This window comes from Gossypium raimondii, chromosome 2, assembly GCF_025698545.1.
Source record: "Gossypium raimondii isolate GPD5lz chromosome 2, ASM2569854v1, whole genome shotgun sequence".
Taxonomy (NCBI): domain Eukaryota; kingdom Viridiplantae; phylum Streptophyta; class Magnoliopsida; order Malvales; family Malvaceae; genus Gossypium; species Gossypium raimondii.
The window spans coordinates 1,414,970-1,433,056 of record NC_068566.1 but is presented as its reverse complement, the minus strand read 5'-3'; the positions used below and the strand labels follow the sequence as shown (position 1 = coordinate 1,433,056).

Sequence of the window (18,087 nt, the reverse complement as noted above, 5' to 3'; positions counted from 1 at the left end):
AGGGTTTAAAAACAATTGCAGTCTTTGTAAATAACAAACAAATGAAACTTCTATTTTATCTTATTATCTAGATTTATATATATATATATATATATATATATAAGTCAAATATGATGGAGTAGCTTCTCAATGACAAAGATATGACAGTACCAAGAAAACATGATAATTTATACTATTTTTATTTTGGGGAAGTGGAGAAAGAATCAAATTTTCAAATCAAACTGACAGACATACTTCATATAGATTCACAAAGTTCCATGCTTGATGCAATACTATGATTATAAGCACAAGATGAGGGCTACATCACCTGTGTGTCTATTATAGGGTTATTGAATAAGTTTTTGAATATGAAATAATTTTAAAATTTGTGTTTAGTATTTATTTATTCTATTGGATTTATAGAATGCGAAAAGTTAATTATTTGGCTTGTTTCAGTAGATATTTTGAGAAATCAAAACAGAAAAAATAGGGAAGGTTTATTTTAAATTCAGAAAAATTATTATGGAGGTTTTGTATTAAAATATATTGCATTGTCATTTTACTTAAAAGATGGGTAAATTAATTCTTATAAATTAAATCAAAAGTAAATCATTCATTTTATTATTAAAATTAGTATGACTAACAAAATAACTAGACAACACATATGGTGTGTCACGTGTATCTCATTTTAATGTACAAAGACTATTTTAATAATAAAAATTGATGAAAATTTTAATAAAATCACTTTTTATTTTTTCGTAATTTGGCGACGATCAATGAAATATTTACTATAATATTCAACTCAAAGTGATTAAAAGAAGACAAATTAGAAACGGAAAACAAAAACGTGTATGAACTTTTAAGGAAGCCTGGAAAAAAATTCAGGAACCAGATTATACGGACCGTTCTTGTTCTTTTGTTCCTGCTACATTGTTGTTCGTTTCATGTAGAAAACAAGTAAATTTGTATTTGTCATTTTATTAAAAAAATGAATATATTAGTTATTATACATTAGATTAAAGAGTAAATTGATTTTTGTGTTAGAAATTTTATCTAATTTTTACTGTTAGGTGTTGATATGGTTGGTGGAGCAACCAGACAGTGACATTTAGCGTGTCATATGTACCTCATACTGACATGGAGGGATTAATTCAAGCAAAATGAACAGAACTTTTAATAGACATTAAAATGGATGGAAATTTTTACGTAGAATGATTAATTCAAGCAATCAGATAGTAATATGCCATTACTTAACAATAAAAATGAAAAAAATTAATAGAAGGACTAGTTTATTCGTTGATTTAATATACAAACATTAATTTAGATTTTCATGATATATTTATCACTATAACTCAATATAGATATAAATTGTTGTACCATCATATACAGAATATCATTACTCTTTTTAAGTGTCCATTGGAAAAAGAAAGTTGAATGTAAAATCATTTGATAATGATGATTTATCAGCCTTGTACTCTTGAGTCAAGCATGTATAGGCAGAAATGATAAATTTTACTTCTTGTTACCATCATTCTGCACACAAAACCAGCTTTGAACATAAGAAAATATAACAATACAGAATATACAATAAAAGAAGTGACCAAATCACTAACAAAAACATGATTCAGAATTCAAAAGGCAATGAGTGGGGTTGGGGGGGACTGAAGCAAAACAGTGCCTTGAGTTGGCCAAAACAAAACCATAAAAAAGAGAAAAATGCAACCATTAATTTAACTGATGAAGATAGAGAGAGGGAGGGTTAAGCATAAAGTAGTACTTAGCAATTTGGCAGTGTATGTATGTGTGAAGTGGTGGGGAAATGGGAAGGGGGGGGGGGTTAGTAGCTATGGACCTTATGGCCAGCCATATGGGGGTTGTAGTTACAAGGTGGTGGCTGGTTGTAGCAGTTTGAGACAGGGAGGGAATAGTAAAGTGAAGATTCCCACAATTGTGACTGAAAAAGTGGAACTTTCCAAAGACATTTGGACAAGGGAGTCACTGCCAATCATAACCAGCAAAAAGGTATCTCTCTCCCTTCCCCATTTCTGTCCCCACTCCCTTTCCCCCTTCTCTCCCTCATATGGGTTGGTCCATTATCCACATTCCATGCATCCCATATGAGTAAAAGAATGATCGAAATTATTATGTTACTTTTTTATTTAAAAGGAGAAAGTAATTAATTATTTTACGTTAAATAAAAGAGTAAATTATTTTTTTTTAAATTTCATCCATATATGTTGTTAGAAATTGGTATGGCTAACGGAATAACTAAAAAATGACACGTGACATGCCACATGTACCTTTATGTTGATGTATATGGACTAGTTCTTAATAGTAGAAATGAATAAAATTTTTAATAAAAGAACTAATTTATTCCTTGATCTGACATACATAAACTAATTTACTCACTTTTTTTAGTAGAGGGCAAAATGCAATCTGACTCCTAGTATAAAGGTTTCCATAGTACTTTTACCGAAGCCCTTGTACAAGAAGTCAAATTGCATTTTATCCCATTTAGAATGAGCAAATTAATTTTTGTACATTAGATAAAATAGCAAACTAGTCATTTCTATTAAAAATTTCATCAATTTCTACGGTTGAAAAGCTATCAACCATCTCAATTTTTAGCCGTAATAGATGTAATTTTTAACAAAAAGAATCGATTTACTTTTTTATTTAACCTACGTGAATTAATTCATTCATTTTTGGAATAAATAGAGCAAAATACAATCTAACTCCTAATATGAGAGTCTTCGTGATACTTTTACCCTCATAAAGGCCAAAGTAAGGGATCTAAATTGTGGTTTCAATAATATATATTTTTTAATTATCTTACATTTCATCATAATTATTGATGTAATATATGTTATCTTGATCGTTTTCAATAAATATCGATGATGAATATCAACAATAAAAGATATTATTAATAGACAAACTTGCAATATATCTAATTTTATTTGCAGATAAATCAAATAAATCATTGTCAAAGGTCTTGTGTTGTCATGGTCTAAATTCTCCCCATTAAGGTATACAATGCAAGTGTAAATCAAGAACATTGAGGCAATGAAATCCCCCATTTGTTGGTTATCTTTATTCAATTTTCTCAATCAACTCCTTTAAAAATTGAACAAAAACACAAAAGGAGCTATGTACTATCAAGGTCCACAAAACAAAGACTCCTTTTTCAGCCTGTGTAGTACTTGTCATGTGATGAAACATGTCTCATAGATTGTGAAATACTAAAAATCATGTTTTACCAAAAAAAAAAATTAATTTAGGTAAGGAGCTTTAGATTACATTTTACCCATAAACTAAAAATATGGATAAACCAGTCATCGTATTTTAGATCAAAAGGTAAATTGGTTGTTCTATTAAAAGATTCATTCATTTGTATTGTTAAAAAGCTAAAATGAGTGACAAAATAACCAAATAGTGACACATGGTATGTCACGTATATATTATGTTAATGTACAAGGACCCATTTTTAATAGTAGAAATTGATAAAATTTTTAATAGAAATATCCATTTGTTTTTATCTAATGTAAACAAACTAATTTACCCCTTTTTTAGATAAAGAGACTAAATGCAATATTCTGACTCATAGTATAGGGATTAATACGATACTTTTACCAATTAATATGGTATAAAGAGAAATGGGGAAAATTAGCAGCCATTACCAATACCATATATGTATGGAAACTGAAGAATGAGAAAAGCTGGTACATTTGATTTACTAAAAACTCCATTTTCCCAAGAAATGAATGAGTCATCCAAAGGTGAAAAACAAGGGTTTTTCTTTTTAACTTTTATGGTAATTTCAATGTGAAAGTAAAATGCTTGAAAAAGTTGACAACTTTAAGAATTCATTGAAGTTTGCTTTGTTATTACTAGTTATATAACAATGGAAAGAAACCTAGTAAAAAAAAAAAAAACATGTTTGCTTCACTAATTTTCATAAAAATGGTTAAAAGAAGAAGAAGAATAAAATCTAATGTGACTTTTCAACTCTTTTTAAGCAGATTTTATTTTTTAGTTTTCTCAAAGGAAGAAAATAGAATAAAGGGTACTGAGCAAAAAGGCCAAAGAACATGTAAAAATACACCAAGGTGGAAGAATCCCAGATTTTATCTCAATTTTGACATTTTCATGGCTCATTTCAATGGTGTAAATTAGCTTAGGGAAACAAAAACAAAAACCATAACCAAGATTGCTTTGCTTGCTCCCTAGTTTCAATAGGGACAAGGCTTTTAGGTCTTGATTTTTGTCCTTAATGAATGTGTTTTGGTTGTACCAAATTCTAGCAAATCTTAGTAGTTAAGATGGCATATGATCTTTCAACTAAATCAATATCTAAAAGCTAATTACTTTGACTACTATGATAACTAAGTTTTAAGATTTGTGATAACTTCTGAGTTGTGACTACACCTGTTCATGGGTCAAGTTACTCGTCCAAATTCGAAGGTCCGCTCGAAATTTGAAAGGATTTGGACAAAAAAATTAGGTCCATTTAAAATATGGTTCAGGCTCGGGCTTGAACATTCAAGACTCGAGCTTAGCTCAGCCTGACCCGTTTTAAAGTTTATAATACTTTTTATTATGTTATTTTTATATATTATGTAATTTATAACGCATTAAAAAAAATAAACTTATACTAAATATAAAATACTACTATAATATAAATATTAAAATAATATTAAGATGAGTATACAAAAAAATTTTAATAAATAAAAAATATAAATTTATTAAATATTAAATTAAAATAATATAAACATTAAAAAAACTAAAAATATTAAGTGTAGGCTTAAAATGGGTTTGGTTTAGTCTTTTACAAATATGAGTGGACTTGAGTAAAATTTTAGGCTCATATTTCGAGTTGGGCTGGGCTTAGGCAATCATAAAGTATGTTAACATCATGCTTAGACCTGACCCGACTCGATCATGAGCACCTCTAATTGTGACTAAAATATGACTTTTACTTAGATAATACAAAAATATTTATTTAAATACCAAAATAGTATTCCAATGCCATTATTTATTTATTAAAATGGTATGTTATGAATAGTGTTGAAGGGTAGAGGGTGAGAAGGTGGCGACACCGCCATTGTTTTTCCACCCAATAATAACCTCGTCTTTAGCCTATGATTAGTGTTGAAAAAATATATATATTGAAATGGTGGAGGCCGTATGGATGGCGGCACCTGTATTTTATATCAATACATGAGTGAGAATTAGGTTAAAATACGGATTGGAGAGGTGGAGGGCTCGTGTCAGGCGACACCCAGATATATGGCCTGTATTTTATTTTTTTTAAAGGCTATATATGGCCTGTATTCTGACCGAATTTTTTTTCAACCTGTATACTAGTGCCGCCATCCATACGCCTTTCACCATTTAAATATATATATTTTCAACACAAATCATAGGTTAATGATGGGGTTATGATTGGGTAGAAAAATAACGGTGGTGCCGCAAGATTCTCACTCTCCGCCCTCAACACTGTTCATAATATACCATTTTGATAAATAATAGTATTGGAATACCATTTTGGCATTTAAATACTTTTTTTGTATTATCTAAATAAAAGAAACCCAAAATATCTATATTTTTTTTGGTAACTTTGGATTTCCTCTTTTGGGTCTAAATTATTTTTTGTTTTTCCATTAGGCTGAAATTTTAAGGCCCAAGAAAATTCTTAACAGGCCCTGGAATTTAGTAGTAGAAGGAGAATGGGGCCTATTCAACAATCTAAGGGGCCTGTACGGGAGCTGAAAGCTTGAAAACCCGACATCGTTCTGCTTTTATTATGACTAATATCAGGGAAGAATAAAATTTAATTCGACTCAAAAAAATCGGAAATTTTTCGCTCGATTCGATGATTACTCACCAGTACAATAACCCATTCCGTGCTTTTGTAGTTTCATGGCTTTTATTCTGCCATTCAGGCCTATAAAAGGTTACATACAGTTTGATTGGCAAAACTTGAATAAATGGCCAGAATATTGCAGTGATCCCAGCATGGAAATTGATTCCCACCATTAATTTTTTACTTGTAATATTCTCCTTTAATACTTTTTTCCTTGATTATCTGCATTTTGGATCATGTTATATATATATATATATATATATATATATATATATGTTCTGATTAAGCATCTCCATGAAAGATTGTCTGAAAAAAACAGTAATCAAATTATAATGAAAGTATGATGTTAATTGTCATGTCATCTTATGTATTCGCCATGATTTGAAAGACTATATTAAGCTAGAAATGGTCTTCAAACCCAGTTTCTTTCTGTTGATGTTCAAATATGAGTTTGGTGGTTTACGGCGGCCGTTCGGAAGCCGAGAACCGTATAGATGATTGAGAGTTGGAGGTGTTTCCGAAGTGAGCGAGAGGAGGTCTTTTTATTCTCTTACCCTTCTTTTTATGTTGGGAGTAATTGTCCTCAATTAAGTCATTGGTGTGTAAGAGCTATAGGTAGATTATGTATAGTGCGAAGAAGTATCATAAAAATTCTTCTACTAAAAATTAAATTGCATTCTGCCTTCTTTAGTTGTAAAATAAGAAAATTAGTCTCCATACGTTAGATCAAAAAGCAAATTGATACTTTTTGTTAAAAAATTCATTCAGTTTTATTATTAAAAATTAGTTTTTGTATGTCAAAAGGAGGTCAACATGGCACACCATGTGTAACAATCTAATTATCTTATTAGCCATGTCAATTTTTAACAATAAAAATAGATGAAAATTTTAATAAAAGGATCAATTTACTCTTTGATCTAACATACAAATACTATTTTACACACTTTTGAGTGAAAGAAGGAAAATATAATCTACATGTGGGTCTCCATGATACATTTATCTGTATAATCCACATGTCCATAACTATTTAACACTTGGCAATGTGAGATGTTGACAAAGAATATAACTAACATGTGTAAGTCATGTTTAATTCACGTGTCCACTATTAATTATAGATTATTATAGATGTCTCTTAATTTTATTCCACGTTATATCAATTTTTAAAATATTCAGATTTGATGCATGTCTAATCATAAATATGATTAACATGTAATCTTAAAATTACTGAATTTAGTGTTTGTTATTAGAAAAGGATTTGTTTCATTGAATTTATTAATTTTTTCCAAGATTTAGCCATTAGTTCCTAAATAAAGTACTTTTTTTCAAATATTATAAGATTTTAGTCAACTATTAGAATTGGATAACAAGACAAAATTGTGATCACATGGCTTTGACACTTAGAAAATTTCACATATAGACTAATAAGTAGTAATTAGAGAAAGGTTAAATTATGATTTTGGTCCAATTATTTTTATATTTGAGATTTAATTTTTATACTTTAATTTTTATAGTTTGATTCTTTTACTTGTTAATATATGATTAGTTAGTCCAAATAGTTAATATCTTTAATTATTCGGGTAAAATATTGATATAGATTTTTCTTAAAAGCTTTCATTTTAATAAAAAATTATGTCAACATGATGAGTTAGAATATATATATATATTTTAAAAATTCATGTTATTATTTTAGTCAAAATAATTAAAGGTGTTAACAATTGGATTAATTAATGGCATCGGAAAATAGATATTAAATTCTGATAAATTAAAATATAAAGATTGACATAATAAATTGACCAAATTTAAAATTTAACCATTAGAAGAAGATGGTGGAATTAGAAAGATCAAATTATGAGGAATTAAGTGATTTATACACTTTTTTTTCACTTGATTTTTGGCAAATTTAAAAAGACAAAATGAAAAATATAAAATAAGTTTGGTTGTAAAAAATACCAAGATATACCTGTTTAAAACATAAATTACATCAACTCATTTGATTGAAAACTAAAAATTTATATTTCGAAAAGTAAAAGGACTATAAGGATTAAATCAATAAAAATACATAGTATAAGGACTTTTTCTGAAATTCGACCATTTATAGACTTCACACGGTACCCAAAAATATACGGCGCACCACAATTTCGCACATTGATTGATAACTAAAAACCAAATCTGATCTCTCTCTCTATCTCTCATCAAAATTCTCTCTTTATCTTTACCAATTTAATCCCTTTTCACCATTAAACCAATTTCCCTAGTTTCTCTCCTCCCTCTGTTTAATCAATTTTATTTACTTTTAAAATAACACCCAAGGTCTAGTTTTTTAGATTTTGACCCCTCATTGTATGACAAAATTACTGAACCAGAACAACACAAGCAAAAGGCCGCATATACAGACCAAAAGCCTGTTTCGAGTTTAGGCAAGGGTATCTTTTTGCAAGTGTGTTTCCCTTTGTTCCTTTTATATTTAGTTTTGATTTTGGCCATGGGGACAATGCCCGATTCCCCACTATATCACGACTCATGAACCACATATATAGTGTTATATATATATATAACCTCATCAGCACCCAAATCCCCTCAAAAAGAATGAAACCCTTATCTTGAATCTCATTTGCCTAACCCAAAAATCAACAACCGTGGAAAATAGACATTGGTGATCATTCATAACAATTTTTTATATATATAGAAAGGTAAAATACATCAGCCACCCCCCCCCCCCCCTTTTTTTCTTTATCTCTCCTATGTGATGCATGTTATTATGTTTTATGTGTGTCACATTCTGCAGTCAATTTCTAATTCTTTACCCTCGTCTGTGATCTAGCAGCTGCTTACCTAGCCTTCCCCCACCCTAGGGGAACTAACCCATTATCTTAAAAGTAATGAACCCCTTTTTTTTTTTCTTTTAATTTTAGCCAAAATTTCGGGATATTAATTGTTCTTATGTTCTTAGATACATGTTTTATGATTTGGGGATCGTGTATATGTGTATGTGTTTACTTGTATCATCTGGAATTTGGACACACCTAGAATGTTAGTCAACATTTTGATGATATGTCTAGGCCATGGTGGGTTCTTACATAATGTGAATCTAATGAAAGGAAAGTTTTTTAATTTTCTTTTGGGGGGTTATTATTATTGTTACTACCAAGATAATGAAGGATGAAATTTGCTGATTATGTTAGGGTTTTGTGGCAATTCTGTTTCTGGGTTTTGTTGGTTTGGGCTTTTTCTCTTGGAAATTTTGGTTTTTGAGATGCATGTTAAGATCTGGGGTCTAGCTAGCCATCTTGAAGTTTTTATATGGAGAAATAGCATAGATTTTAACAGGAACCCTACGCTTTGATAAATTAACTAAATGGGTTTTATATTACTAATTAATACATTATTAAACGAAGGTATCTTTCAAGTTCCTGGAAAGCTTTTTCCTTTTGCTGGTTTGTTGGTTGATTTTCTTTACCTAATAAAAGACACTTTGATAAATTTACTGCTTGAGAATCCAAATGAAATGGTTGATAATAAAAATAAAGACTGCAATTTTGTTCAAGAAATGCAATTTTGCATGGATTAAGTAAAATTTGACCATGGATTTTGTACTTGATCCAGGGTGTTTAAGAAATTTATAAGTTGCTGTAAAAGGTGAGGAACTAAGGAATTTAATGCTGACAAAAGAGCTTTAGCTTTAGCAACATGGAAGATGTTATGCTCTTTAAAATCGTAAATAATGCAGTGATAGAGACCATATTAAGCTGGTCATTTGACCCCTATCTTGATGTTTGTATAAATGAGACAGCAAACCTATGTGCGTTTTACATTTTCATGTTCAACTGTAATTGGTATCTTTGTTCTGTCTTCCTTTCAGTCCTACATATACTATGTCATATATGCATGTATGTATGTATTAAATTTTCAGTATATATATTGGACAAGGTTTTTTTTGCAGCATCTTACGATTGCATGGATTGAGCATTGTTTGGACAGTAATGACTTTGGGTTATAATCAATGTTTATATGCAGATTATACTGCTTTAGAGATTCCGGTTTGAATCATGGAAGTGTTGCCCTGCTCTGGTGTTCAGTATGTTGCGGATTCTGATTGTGCTCAACTGACTCCAGAAACAACTTTTACTTATGACCCAGAATCTAATTGCTTGGAACAAATGAAACAAGTTCAAGTGGCAGATAATAGGATGAATGACTTATTGGTGACTAATGAAGGGAATCAAACTGGAAGACAGGATGAAGGTCAAGGCACAAGGGGTGAATTACCAATTTCAGAGGAACATCATAGTGGATCTTCATATTATGATTGTCAGGCAGAAGGCCAAAGATTATTCTGTGGATCACATGATGATGAATATGATAATTTGAATGCTCAGAGTTGTTGCACTAGACCTTATTTGACCTCTGAAAGTTCTCATTTACTCGTTAACACCATCAAGAGTGAATCACCGAGCAACAATAGGGAGGGAGAGTTGTCTCTTTCAGCGCCCAAGTGGTTGGAGCATGATGCATCTGTTGCATTGTGGGTCAAGGTAGCATATTTTTCGTTTAGCTTTGGTTTCCTTGAAATACCATCTCTCGTATCCAAATATTATGGTTTGGACTTGCATTACGGCAACAGTTTCTTGGACGTTTTCTCACAATATGCCCTATGTTTATTTTCTTGGCAATGGTTTATTTGTGCGCTTTATGGATCATCCATTTGACCACTTAGGTTCCCTTGATAATTCCTGTATCTGGTCCCCATTTAAATATATATTTTCCTTTCTTTTCTCTTTTTTTTTTTTGTCATTTTTTAGAAATAGTTTCTTTTCATTTTATTATTTCTGATTTTCTAGAAGATAAGGATACATGCTAAATTTATTTTCATATGATACGCTTCTGTTTCTCCAAGTACAGTGGAGAGGAATATGGCAAGCTGGAATCAGATGTGCAAGGGCTGACTGGCCATTATCAACTTTGAAAGCAAAACCGACTCATGATCGAAAGCAGTATTTTGTAGTATTTTTTCCTCACACCAGGAATTATTCTTGGGCAGACATGATACTTGTCCGACCCATTAATGAGTTCCCTCAGCCTATTGCATGTCGTAGTCATAAAGTTGGACTGAAAATGGTTAGAGATTTGACTGTTGCAAGGCGGTACATACAGCAAAAGCTAGCTGTTGGCATGCTAAATATAATTGATCAGTTCCATTGTGAGGTAATGATTTCTCATCTTTATTTTGCTTGTGTATTTAATATATTTCCGCAATTCTTCAGCTCTATTCTTACCAGAGTTCTATTCCTATTTGTGTAGGCTTTGATTGAGACAGCACGTAATGTGGTTGTCTGGAAGGAGTTCGCTATGGAGGCTTCACGCTGCAATGGTTATTCTGATCTTGGAAAGATGCTTTTGAAGCTTCAAAGTGTAAATCCTTCACTTACTTGACATCTATATCTCTCTCTCTCTCTCTCTCTCTCTCTCTCTATATATATATATATATATATAAATATAAATTTCCTAACTGGGTTGGTTCGTGACACCAGCTTAGTTGGTGAAAATATGAAAAAGCCAAGTTATTAAATTAAAAGAAAAAGAATGCAAGTATAATTATGTCATTTAATTTTTAATAAAAATCCTTTTTTTAAATTATCCACTCCTCTAAATTTATGCCCTCTTAATAGCCAAAAAACCCTACACACTGTTATTCACATAACTTCTCAAATTATTTTTGTCAAAAAAATATCATTATTTCTCAAAGTAAAATTATATATATATTCTCTCTTTTTCTCCCACATTGTGGTGGAACAAATTCTAACTTCATAAAATGTCTGAAAATTCTCAACATTAGATGATGGACCAACTATATAATATATGCATTATTTCTCAAAGTAAAAAAAAAATGCATTGAATGTTTGTATTATATGAGATATTTCCCGAGGGATCTGAATGAACACAAATCCTTACCTGTTGATGTTAGTTGGGCAATACTGCTATCAATATCATAACCACTGTGTTATCTCCACTGTAACCTTTCATCTAATTTATCTCTATCTTGTCCACTATTTTCTTCTTGTACATGCATTAAAAATGTAAACAGTAATATTTCTCTTCTCTGCAGATGATATTGCCACGCTACATAAATGCTGACTGGCTTCAAGAGTCTTTTCACTCGTGGGTGCAACAATGTCAGAATGCACACACTGCTGAATCCATTGAATTGCTAAAGGAAGTATGTCTCATTCTATTGTTGCCTGTTTATGTTATTATCAGTGCATACTGTTATTGTATGTGGATTGTAATTAACAAATGGTCTTCCCATATTTGTAGAACTTCAGTTACCTAACATTCACTGCCACCTCCCCCTTATCACCTAAAAGAAGAAGAAAAGAAAGGGAATGAAACCTTCTTCCCTTGACCTTTGGGCATGGAAGTAAAGGTTTTACAATTAACCTGAACATTCCATCAAGGCAAACAAAGGGCCCTGTGCATCAGTTGCATAACTTTCTTTTCTTGCTGGGCATACCATTCTTTGGATTGCATAGTCAACTTCATACTTTTGAGTCAGGGACTACATTAATGCATCAGTTGCATAGTGCATGTTGAAAAGTAATATTTCTCTTTGCCATTGATTCAGGAATTGTATAATGCTATACTATGGAACGAGGTTAAGTCTCTGGGGGATGCACCGGTACAGCCCACAATTGGTTCTGAGTGGAAAACCTGGAAGCATGAAGTTTTGAAATGGTTCTCAATGTCTCATCCTGTATCTACTGCTGGAGATGTCAATCAACGGAACAGTGGTAGTCCCTCAAACACAAATATACAAGTTAGCAGGAAGAGGCCCAAGCTTGACGTTCGCCGTGCAGATACACATGCCTTCCAAGTGCAAAGCAATGGATCAGAACAAACTATGGCTACTGAAATTGAGTATGATTTTTTCAGTGCTGTAGATGTCAATCTGCCAACACCACGACTTTGTAGAAAGGAAGAGGAGAGAGAGGAAACCACACCAATGGACAGATCAAATAATTTGACTGACAGATGGGATAATATTGTTGTTGAAGCAAGGCATTCGGAAGTCATTCACACCAAGAATGTTGAAATAACAACAGCAAGTGAAGAGGTCAATAGTACCTCAACTCTGCACATTCAGTCTAAAGAAGTGAAATTAACGCCTGTGAATGAAGCAGTTGCTAAGAAATCCATAGATGCTGGGAGTAAAAACCGACAGTGTGTAGCATTCATAGAGTCAAAAGGAAGGCAGTGTGTGAGGTGGGCAAATGAGGGGGATGTTTATTGCTGTGTGCACTTGGCATCTCGTTTTACTGGTAGCTTCAGCAAAATAGAGGTGACACCCCCCGTTGATACACCAATGTGTGAAGGTACCACCGTGCTTGGTACTAGATGTAAGCATCGGTCGCTATATGGCTCCTCATTCTGCAAGAAACACAGACCTAAAAGTGATGCAAATAATAGTTGCCATTCTCCAGAGAACACACGAAAAAGGAAGCATCTGGAGATTATTCTGAGTTCAGAAATCACATTCTGCAGAGATATAGTGTTGGTGGGAGACAATGAAAGTCCCTTGCAGGTGGAGCCAGTATCGGTAATTGAGGCTGATGCCTTGCACAGAGGAAACAGCTTAATTGAGAAGCCTGAACATTCTGGTAAAGATCATGATAGCACAGAATTACTGCATTGCATAGGCTTATACTCCAATAATGGTTTTGATCCTTGTCAAGAAAGTCCTAAGAGGCATTCATTATACTGTGATAAACACCTTCCAAGCTGGCTCAAACGTGCAAGAAATGGTAAGAGTAGGATAGTATCCAGAGAAGTGTTTGTAGATCTTTTGAAAGACTGTGATTCACTTGAGCAGAAATTGCATTTACATCAAGCATGTGAACTTTTCTACAAGCTCTTCAAAAGTATTTTCTCTCTTAGAAATCCAGTTCCTGTGGATGTCCAACTTCAGTGGGCCCTTTCTGAAGCATCAAAAGATTATAGAGTTGGGGAATTTTTAATGAAGTTGGTTTACAGCGAAAAGGAGAGATTGCAAAGTTTGTGGGGCTTCACTGGTGACAAAGGTACACCTTCGTCGTCTTTCGTGGAAGAACCTGTTCCATTGCCATTGGCCATCAATGATAGCTTTGATGATGACAAGACCATTAAGTGCAAAATGTGCTCATTGGAATTTCTTGATGACCAGCAGCTTGGAACACACTGGATGGAGAATCATAAAAAGGAAGCACAACGGTTGTTTGAAGGTTATGCTTGTGCAATCTGCCTGGATTCATTTACTAACAAGAAGGTTTTAGAATCCCATGTCCAGGAGAGACACCATGTGCAATTTGTCGAACAGTGCATGCTTCTCCGGTGCATTTCCTGTGGCAGCCATTTTGGCAATACCGAGGAATTATGGTTGGATGTGCTGTCAGCTCATCCTGTTGAGTTTAGGCTATCAAAGATTGCTCAACAGCATAATCTATCTGCAGGTGAGGAACCTCCACCGAAGCTTGAGTTCGGCAATTCTGTGGAGAATAATTCAGAGAATGTAGACAGTTTTCAAAAGTTTACTTGCAAGTATTGTGGCTTGAAATTTGATTTGCTGCCTGATCTTGGCCGCCACCACCAGGCTGCTCACATGGGACCAAGTTTAGCTAGCTCTCGTCCTCCAAAGAAAGGGGTTCGTTATTATGCTTATAAACTAAAATCTGGGAGACTTAGCCATCCTAGATTTAAGAAAGGTCTGGGGGCAGTGTCATATAGGATCAGGAATCGAGCAACTGCTACTATGAAAAAATGCCTCCAGGCATCAAAGTTGATTGATGCTGAAATCATTAGTGCAGAGCCTCTTGTTATGGAGACTTCAAATCTTGGTAGATTAGCAGAACCGCAGTGCTCTGCCCTTGCAAAAATATTGTTTTCCAGAACTCATAAAACAAAACCACGGCCTAATAACTTGGACATTCTGTCTATTGCTCGCTCTTCGTGTTGCAAAGTGAGCCTCAAAGCCTCATTGGAAGAGAAGTATGGCATGTTACCTGAATGTTTGTACCTTAAGGCAGCCAAGCTTTGCAGTGAGCATAACGTTCAAGTCGAGTGGCATCAAGAGAAATTTGTGTGCATAAATGGATGTAAGCCTGCCAAGGATTCAGATTTTCTGCCCCCATTGATTCCTCTCCCTAATGGTTTCGAGGGTCACCAATCAGCAGATTCCTTGGAAGATGTAGATGAGGAGTTGGAACTGGATGAATGTCACTATATCATCGATTCACAACATTTTAAAAAAGGGCCCACGCAGAAGGCCAGTGTCCTGTGTGATGATTTAAGCTTTGGGAAAGAATCAGTTCCAGTAGCTTGTGTTGTAGATGAAGGTCTTTTTGATTCTCTTAACATCTCTGGTCTTAGTTTCAACGAGCAAAATGCTGGACCCTCCATGCCTTGGGAGAACTTCACTTATGTTACAAATTCTTTGCTTGATCAATCCCTTGATCTTGATGTTGAGGTACCTTCGTATTTAGATTATTTTATTATTTTCTCCATTGCTACAACATATAGGTGCCTTACAATTATTCCTCAGTGGAGTTTACTTTGATTGCATGTCAAAGTGACCTTGCAACCATAAGCTATTCTTAGGATTCTTGACAATTCTCTTTCCTTGAGATTTCTGGGTTTTGTTTGATAATATCATGAAGTGCCTTGCAGCAGCATCCTTGTTTCATATGGATTGTATCTCACCTGTCACATGATGGGATATATTGTACATTGCTTGGATTGGCTTAACTCATATGTTTTGTTTTGTTTTGTTTTTCCTTCTAATTACTTACATATCTTTTCAGAGTATGCAACTTGGGTGCACCTGTTCCAATTCAACATGCTATCCTGAGACATGTGATCATGTATATCTCTTTGATAACGATTATGAAGATGCAAGAGACATATATGGTAAACCCATGCGTGGTAGATTTCCTTATGATGACAAAGGGCGAATTATCTTGGAGGTACTGTAATTCTTTTCAGTCAAGTGTCAACCATTATTAATTTTCACTAAAGTGTCATGTTGCTTGGTTGCTTGTGGTGTTTCTCAAATCACATATAAAAGAGCATGTGCTATTAGCTTGTCAAGGGAATGCACTATTGACTTGATATGATACCCATAAGAGTCCAATATGATTTTTTTTCCCTTTTAGACTTGCAACGTTTCGCCTTCGCCATTCAGAACATTATAGAGATATATGCCCTTTTTCACAAGTAGATACTGATAAATAGCCTTGTTGGTATCTTCCTGTGAACCTTGATTCTGGTTTATGACTCGAGATTAAACCTTTGTGAAACTGTGCAGGAGGGCTACCTTGTCTATGAATGCAATCGTATGTGTAGCTGCAATAAAGCATGCCCAAATAGGGTTTTGCAAAAAGGTGTACGAGTAAAACTGGAAGTCTTCAAAACCGAGAATAAGGTAATTATTTCAACTTTTCCTTGTATTCTAGAGTCTGTCCTTTGAGTTCGCTCCATGTTGATCTTCAGGGCTGGGGAATCAGGGCTGGTGAACCAATTCTGAGTGGCACATTTGTGTGTGAGTATGTTGGGATCTTAGGCAAGCAGGAGGCAAACTATAGGCTTACCAGGTTTCAATTTGATTTACAGAGATCTGCTGTTACCTTGTGCTTGCTTTTATGCTGAATTGGCTGTATGATCTAATATCAGGTATGGTAGAAATGGTTGCAACTATATGTTTAACGTTGATTGTCATATAAATGATATGAGCCGATTGATTGAAGGACAAGCGCGATATTTTATTGATGCATCCAAATATGGAAATGTTTCTCGGTTCATCAATCATAGGTGAGGATACACTTGTATGCATCCGCTATCTTATACTGAAATGTTTTCCCATTCTCTTGATTCTGACATTTCCAAATTATAACTTGGCCATAAAAATTGTGTAACTGAAGATCCTGAGATTTTAAATACGTTCACCCTTTTCTAATTATATGTAATAGGGTCTTTAGCACTTACGACATCTTTGGAGTAATTAGTTTAGCCAAGTGGTTCAGCTCAACTTGCTGTATTTAAAAAGTGATACCAAATCTCTACTTTTGAAATCCCAAATTCCTATTGATGCACTCATGATTATTTCTTCGCTTTCTTTCCTTGAATTCTTCTCAGCTGCTCGCCAAATCTTGTGAATCGTCAAGTTCTTGTGGACAGCATGGATTGTCACCGAGCTCACATTGGTCTCTATGCCAGTCAAGATGTAAGCGCATCTAAAAAATATAGAGTACAAATCTGTTGCATATATGGAATCTTGGATGATCTATTGTTGAAAATGGTTTGTGGAATAAGATGTGGTTTAGGTGGCTGAGTTTAATTGAGTGGCTAGTCTCAAAAAATATATATATGTATATATAAAACCATTAAGTATTTATTGTTCCAGTGTTATAAATGTATTGAACCTAGCCAGCCTTTCATTTCACAATTTTGCAGATATCTGTAGGTGAAGAGCTGACTCTTGACTATCAATATGAACTGCTTCCTGGACAAGGATATCCATGTCAATGTGGAGCTTCTACATGTCGGGGCCGCCTTTACTAAACCCTCAGTGAGCATAATGGGATCTCTATGGCGTCTAAATTTTTCTTTTCGAGTTCACAAATGCGGATACCAAGCTCTAACATAATAGGAGATTTACTTCCAAACCAATCATGGGACTAAATCTGGCACTCTTGCTTGCTTCTAACAGTTCTATATTTTTATCTGGTGGTTCTTGCACTAGGGCCACTGTAAACTGCCGAACCACTATCAATTGGAGTACAACAGAATTTTCAACCAAGCCAGATTGTACCTATTGTAGTTCTTTCGAAATGGGATGAAAGCATGCAACGTATTTACTCATCTCTTTTTAACCTCTCTTCAATCTCCCAATTCTTTTTCTTCTATCTCGAGTGGCTAAGTCTGCTTTTGGGCAGAGCTTGCCATCGAATTTTTCCCCCTTTGATGTTCCCATCGTGGTTCATAGGTTGATAGCTTAGCCTAGGAATGTTATTTAGCAGTTTTTTTTAATGCATGGATTGCCTTTTTCTGGTAATAGTGTCTCAGCCTTATTTGTGACATTCTCTAATCTCTGTAGTTTTTGCTCTCTGTTGTATAAAGTTTGAACAATTCTTCCTATTGTTTAATCTCTGATACTCGTTGATTGAACGTGAGATGTGTAAGACAAGGTTATATCCTTACTGACATGTCAAAACTTGCAGTTT

At 33.7% G+C, this 18,087-nt stretch overlaps 1 protein-coding gene across 3 annotated transcripts; it reads left to right on the top strand.

The window, feature by feature from the left end:
• Positions 1 to 8,051: 8,051 nt before the first annotated feature.
• Positions 8,052 to 18,001, top strand: LOC105787573 (histone-lysine N-methyltransferase SUVR5). 3 transcript variants are annotated; one of them, XR_008191340.1, is made up of 12 exons: positions 8,053 to 8,532; positions 9,857 to 10,374; positions 10,742 to 11,044; positions 11,141 to 11,251; positions 11,946 to 12,056; positions 12,462 to 15,335; positions 15,670 to 15,831; positions 16,173 to 16,289; positions 16,358 to 16,458; positions 16,612 to 16,675; positions 17,000 to 17,087; positions 17,318 to 17,374. XR_008191340.1 is itself a non-coding variant. In XM_012614034.2 (12 exons), exons 2-12 carry the CDS (start codon positions 9,889 to 9,891, stop codon positions 17,423 to 17,425), a joined length of 4,599 nt encoding a protein of 1,532 aa, XP_012469488.1. In that variant the 5' UTR covers positions 8,057 to 8,532; positions 9,857 to 9,888; the 3' UTR covers positions 17,426 to 18,001. The 3 variants fall into 3 exon arrangements, 1 of the variants encoding a protein (XP_012469488.1); XM_012614034.2 differs by having other exon boundaries at positions 8,057 to 8,532; positions 16,538 to 16,675; positions 17,318 to 18,001; XR_008191339.1 differs by lacking the exon at positions 17,318 to 17,374 and having other exon boundaries at positions 8,052 to 8,532; positions 16,358 to 16,537; positions 17,000 to 17,070.
• The last annotated feature ends 86 nt before the right edge of the window (positions 18,002 to 18,087 follow it).

Bases quoted from the DNA above. Each gene is read 5' to 3' on its own strand.
- LOC105787573 (XM_012614034.2), top strand. From the start codon at position 9,889: ATGGAAGTGTTGCCCTGCTCTGGTGTTCAGTATGTTGCGGATTCTGAT. The intron at 11,045-11,140 runs GTAATGATTTCT...CTATTTGTGTAG, and splicing joins TTGATCAGTTCCATTGTGAG to GCTTTGATTGAGACAGCACG. The intron at 15,336-15,669 runs GTACCTTCGTAT...ATATCTTTTCAG, and splicing joins CCCTTGATCTTGATGTTGAG to AGTATGCAACTTGGGTGCAC.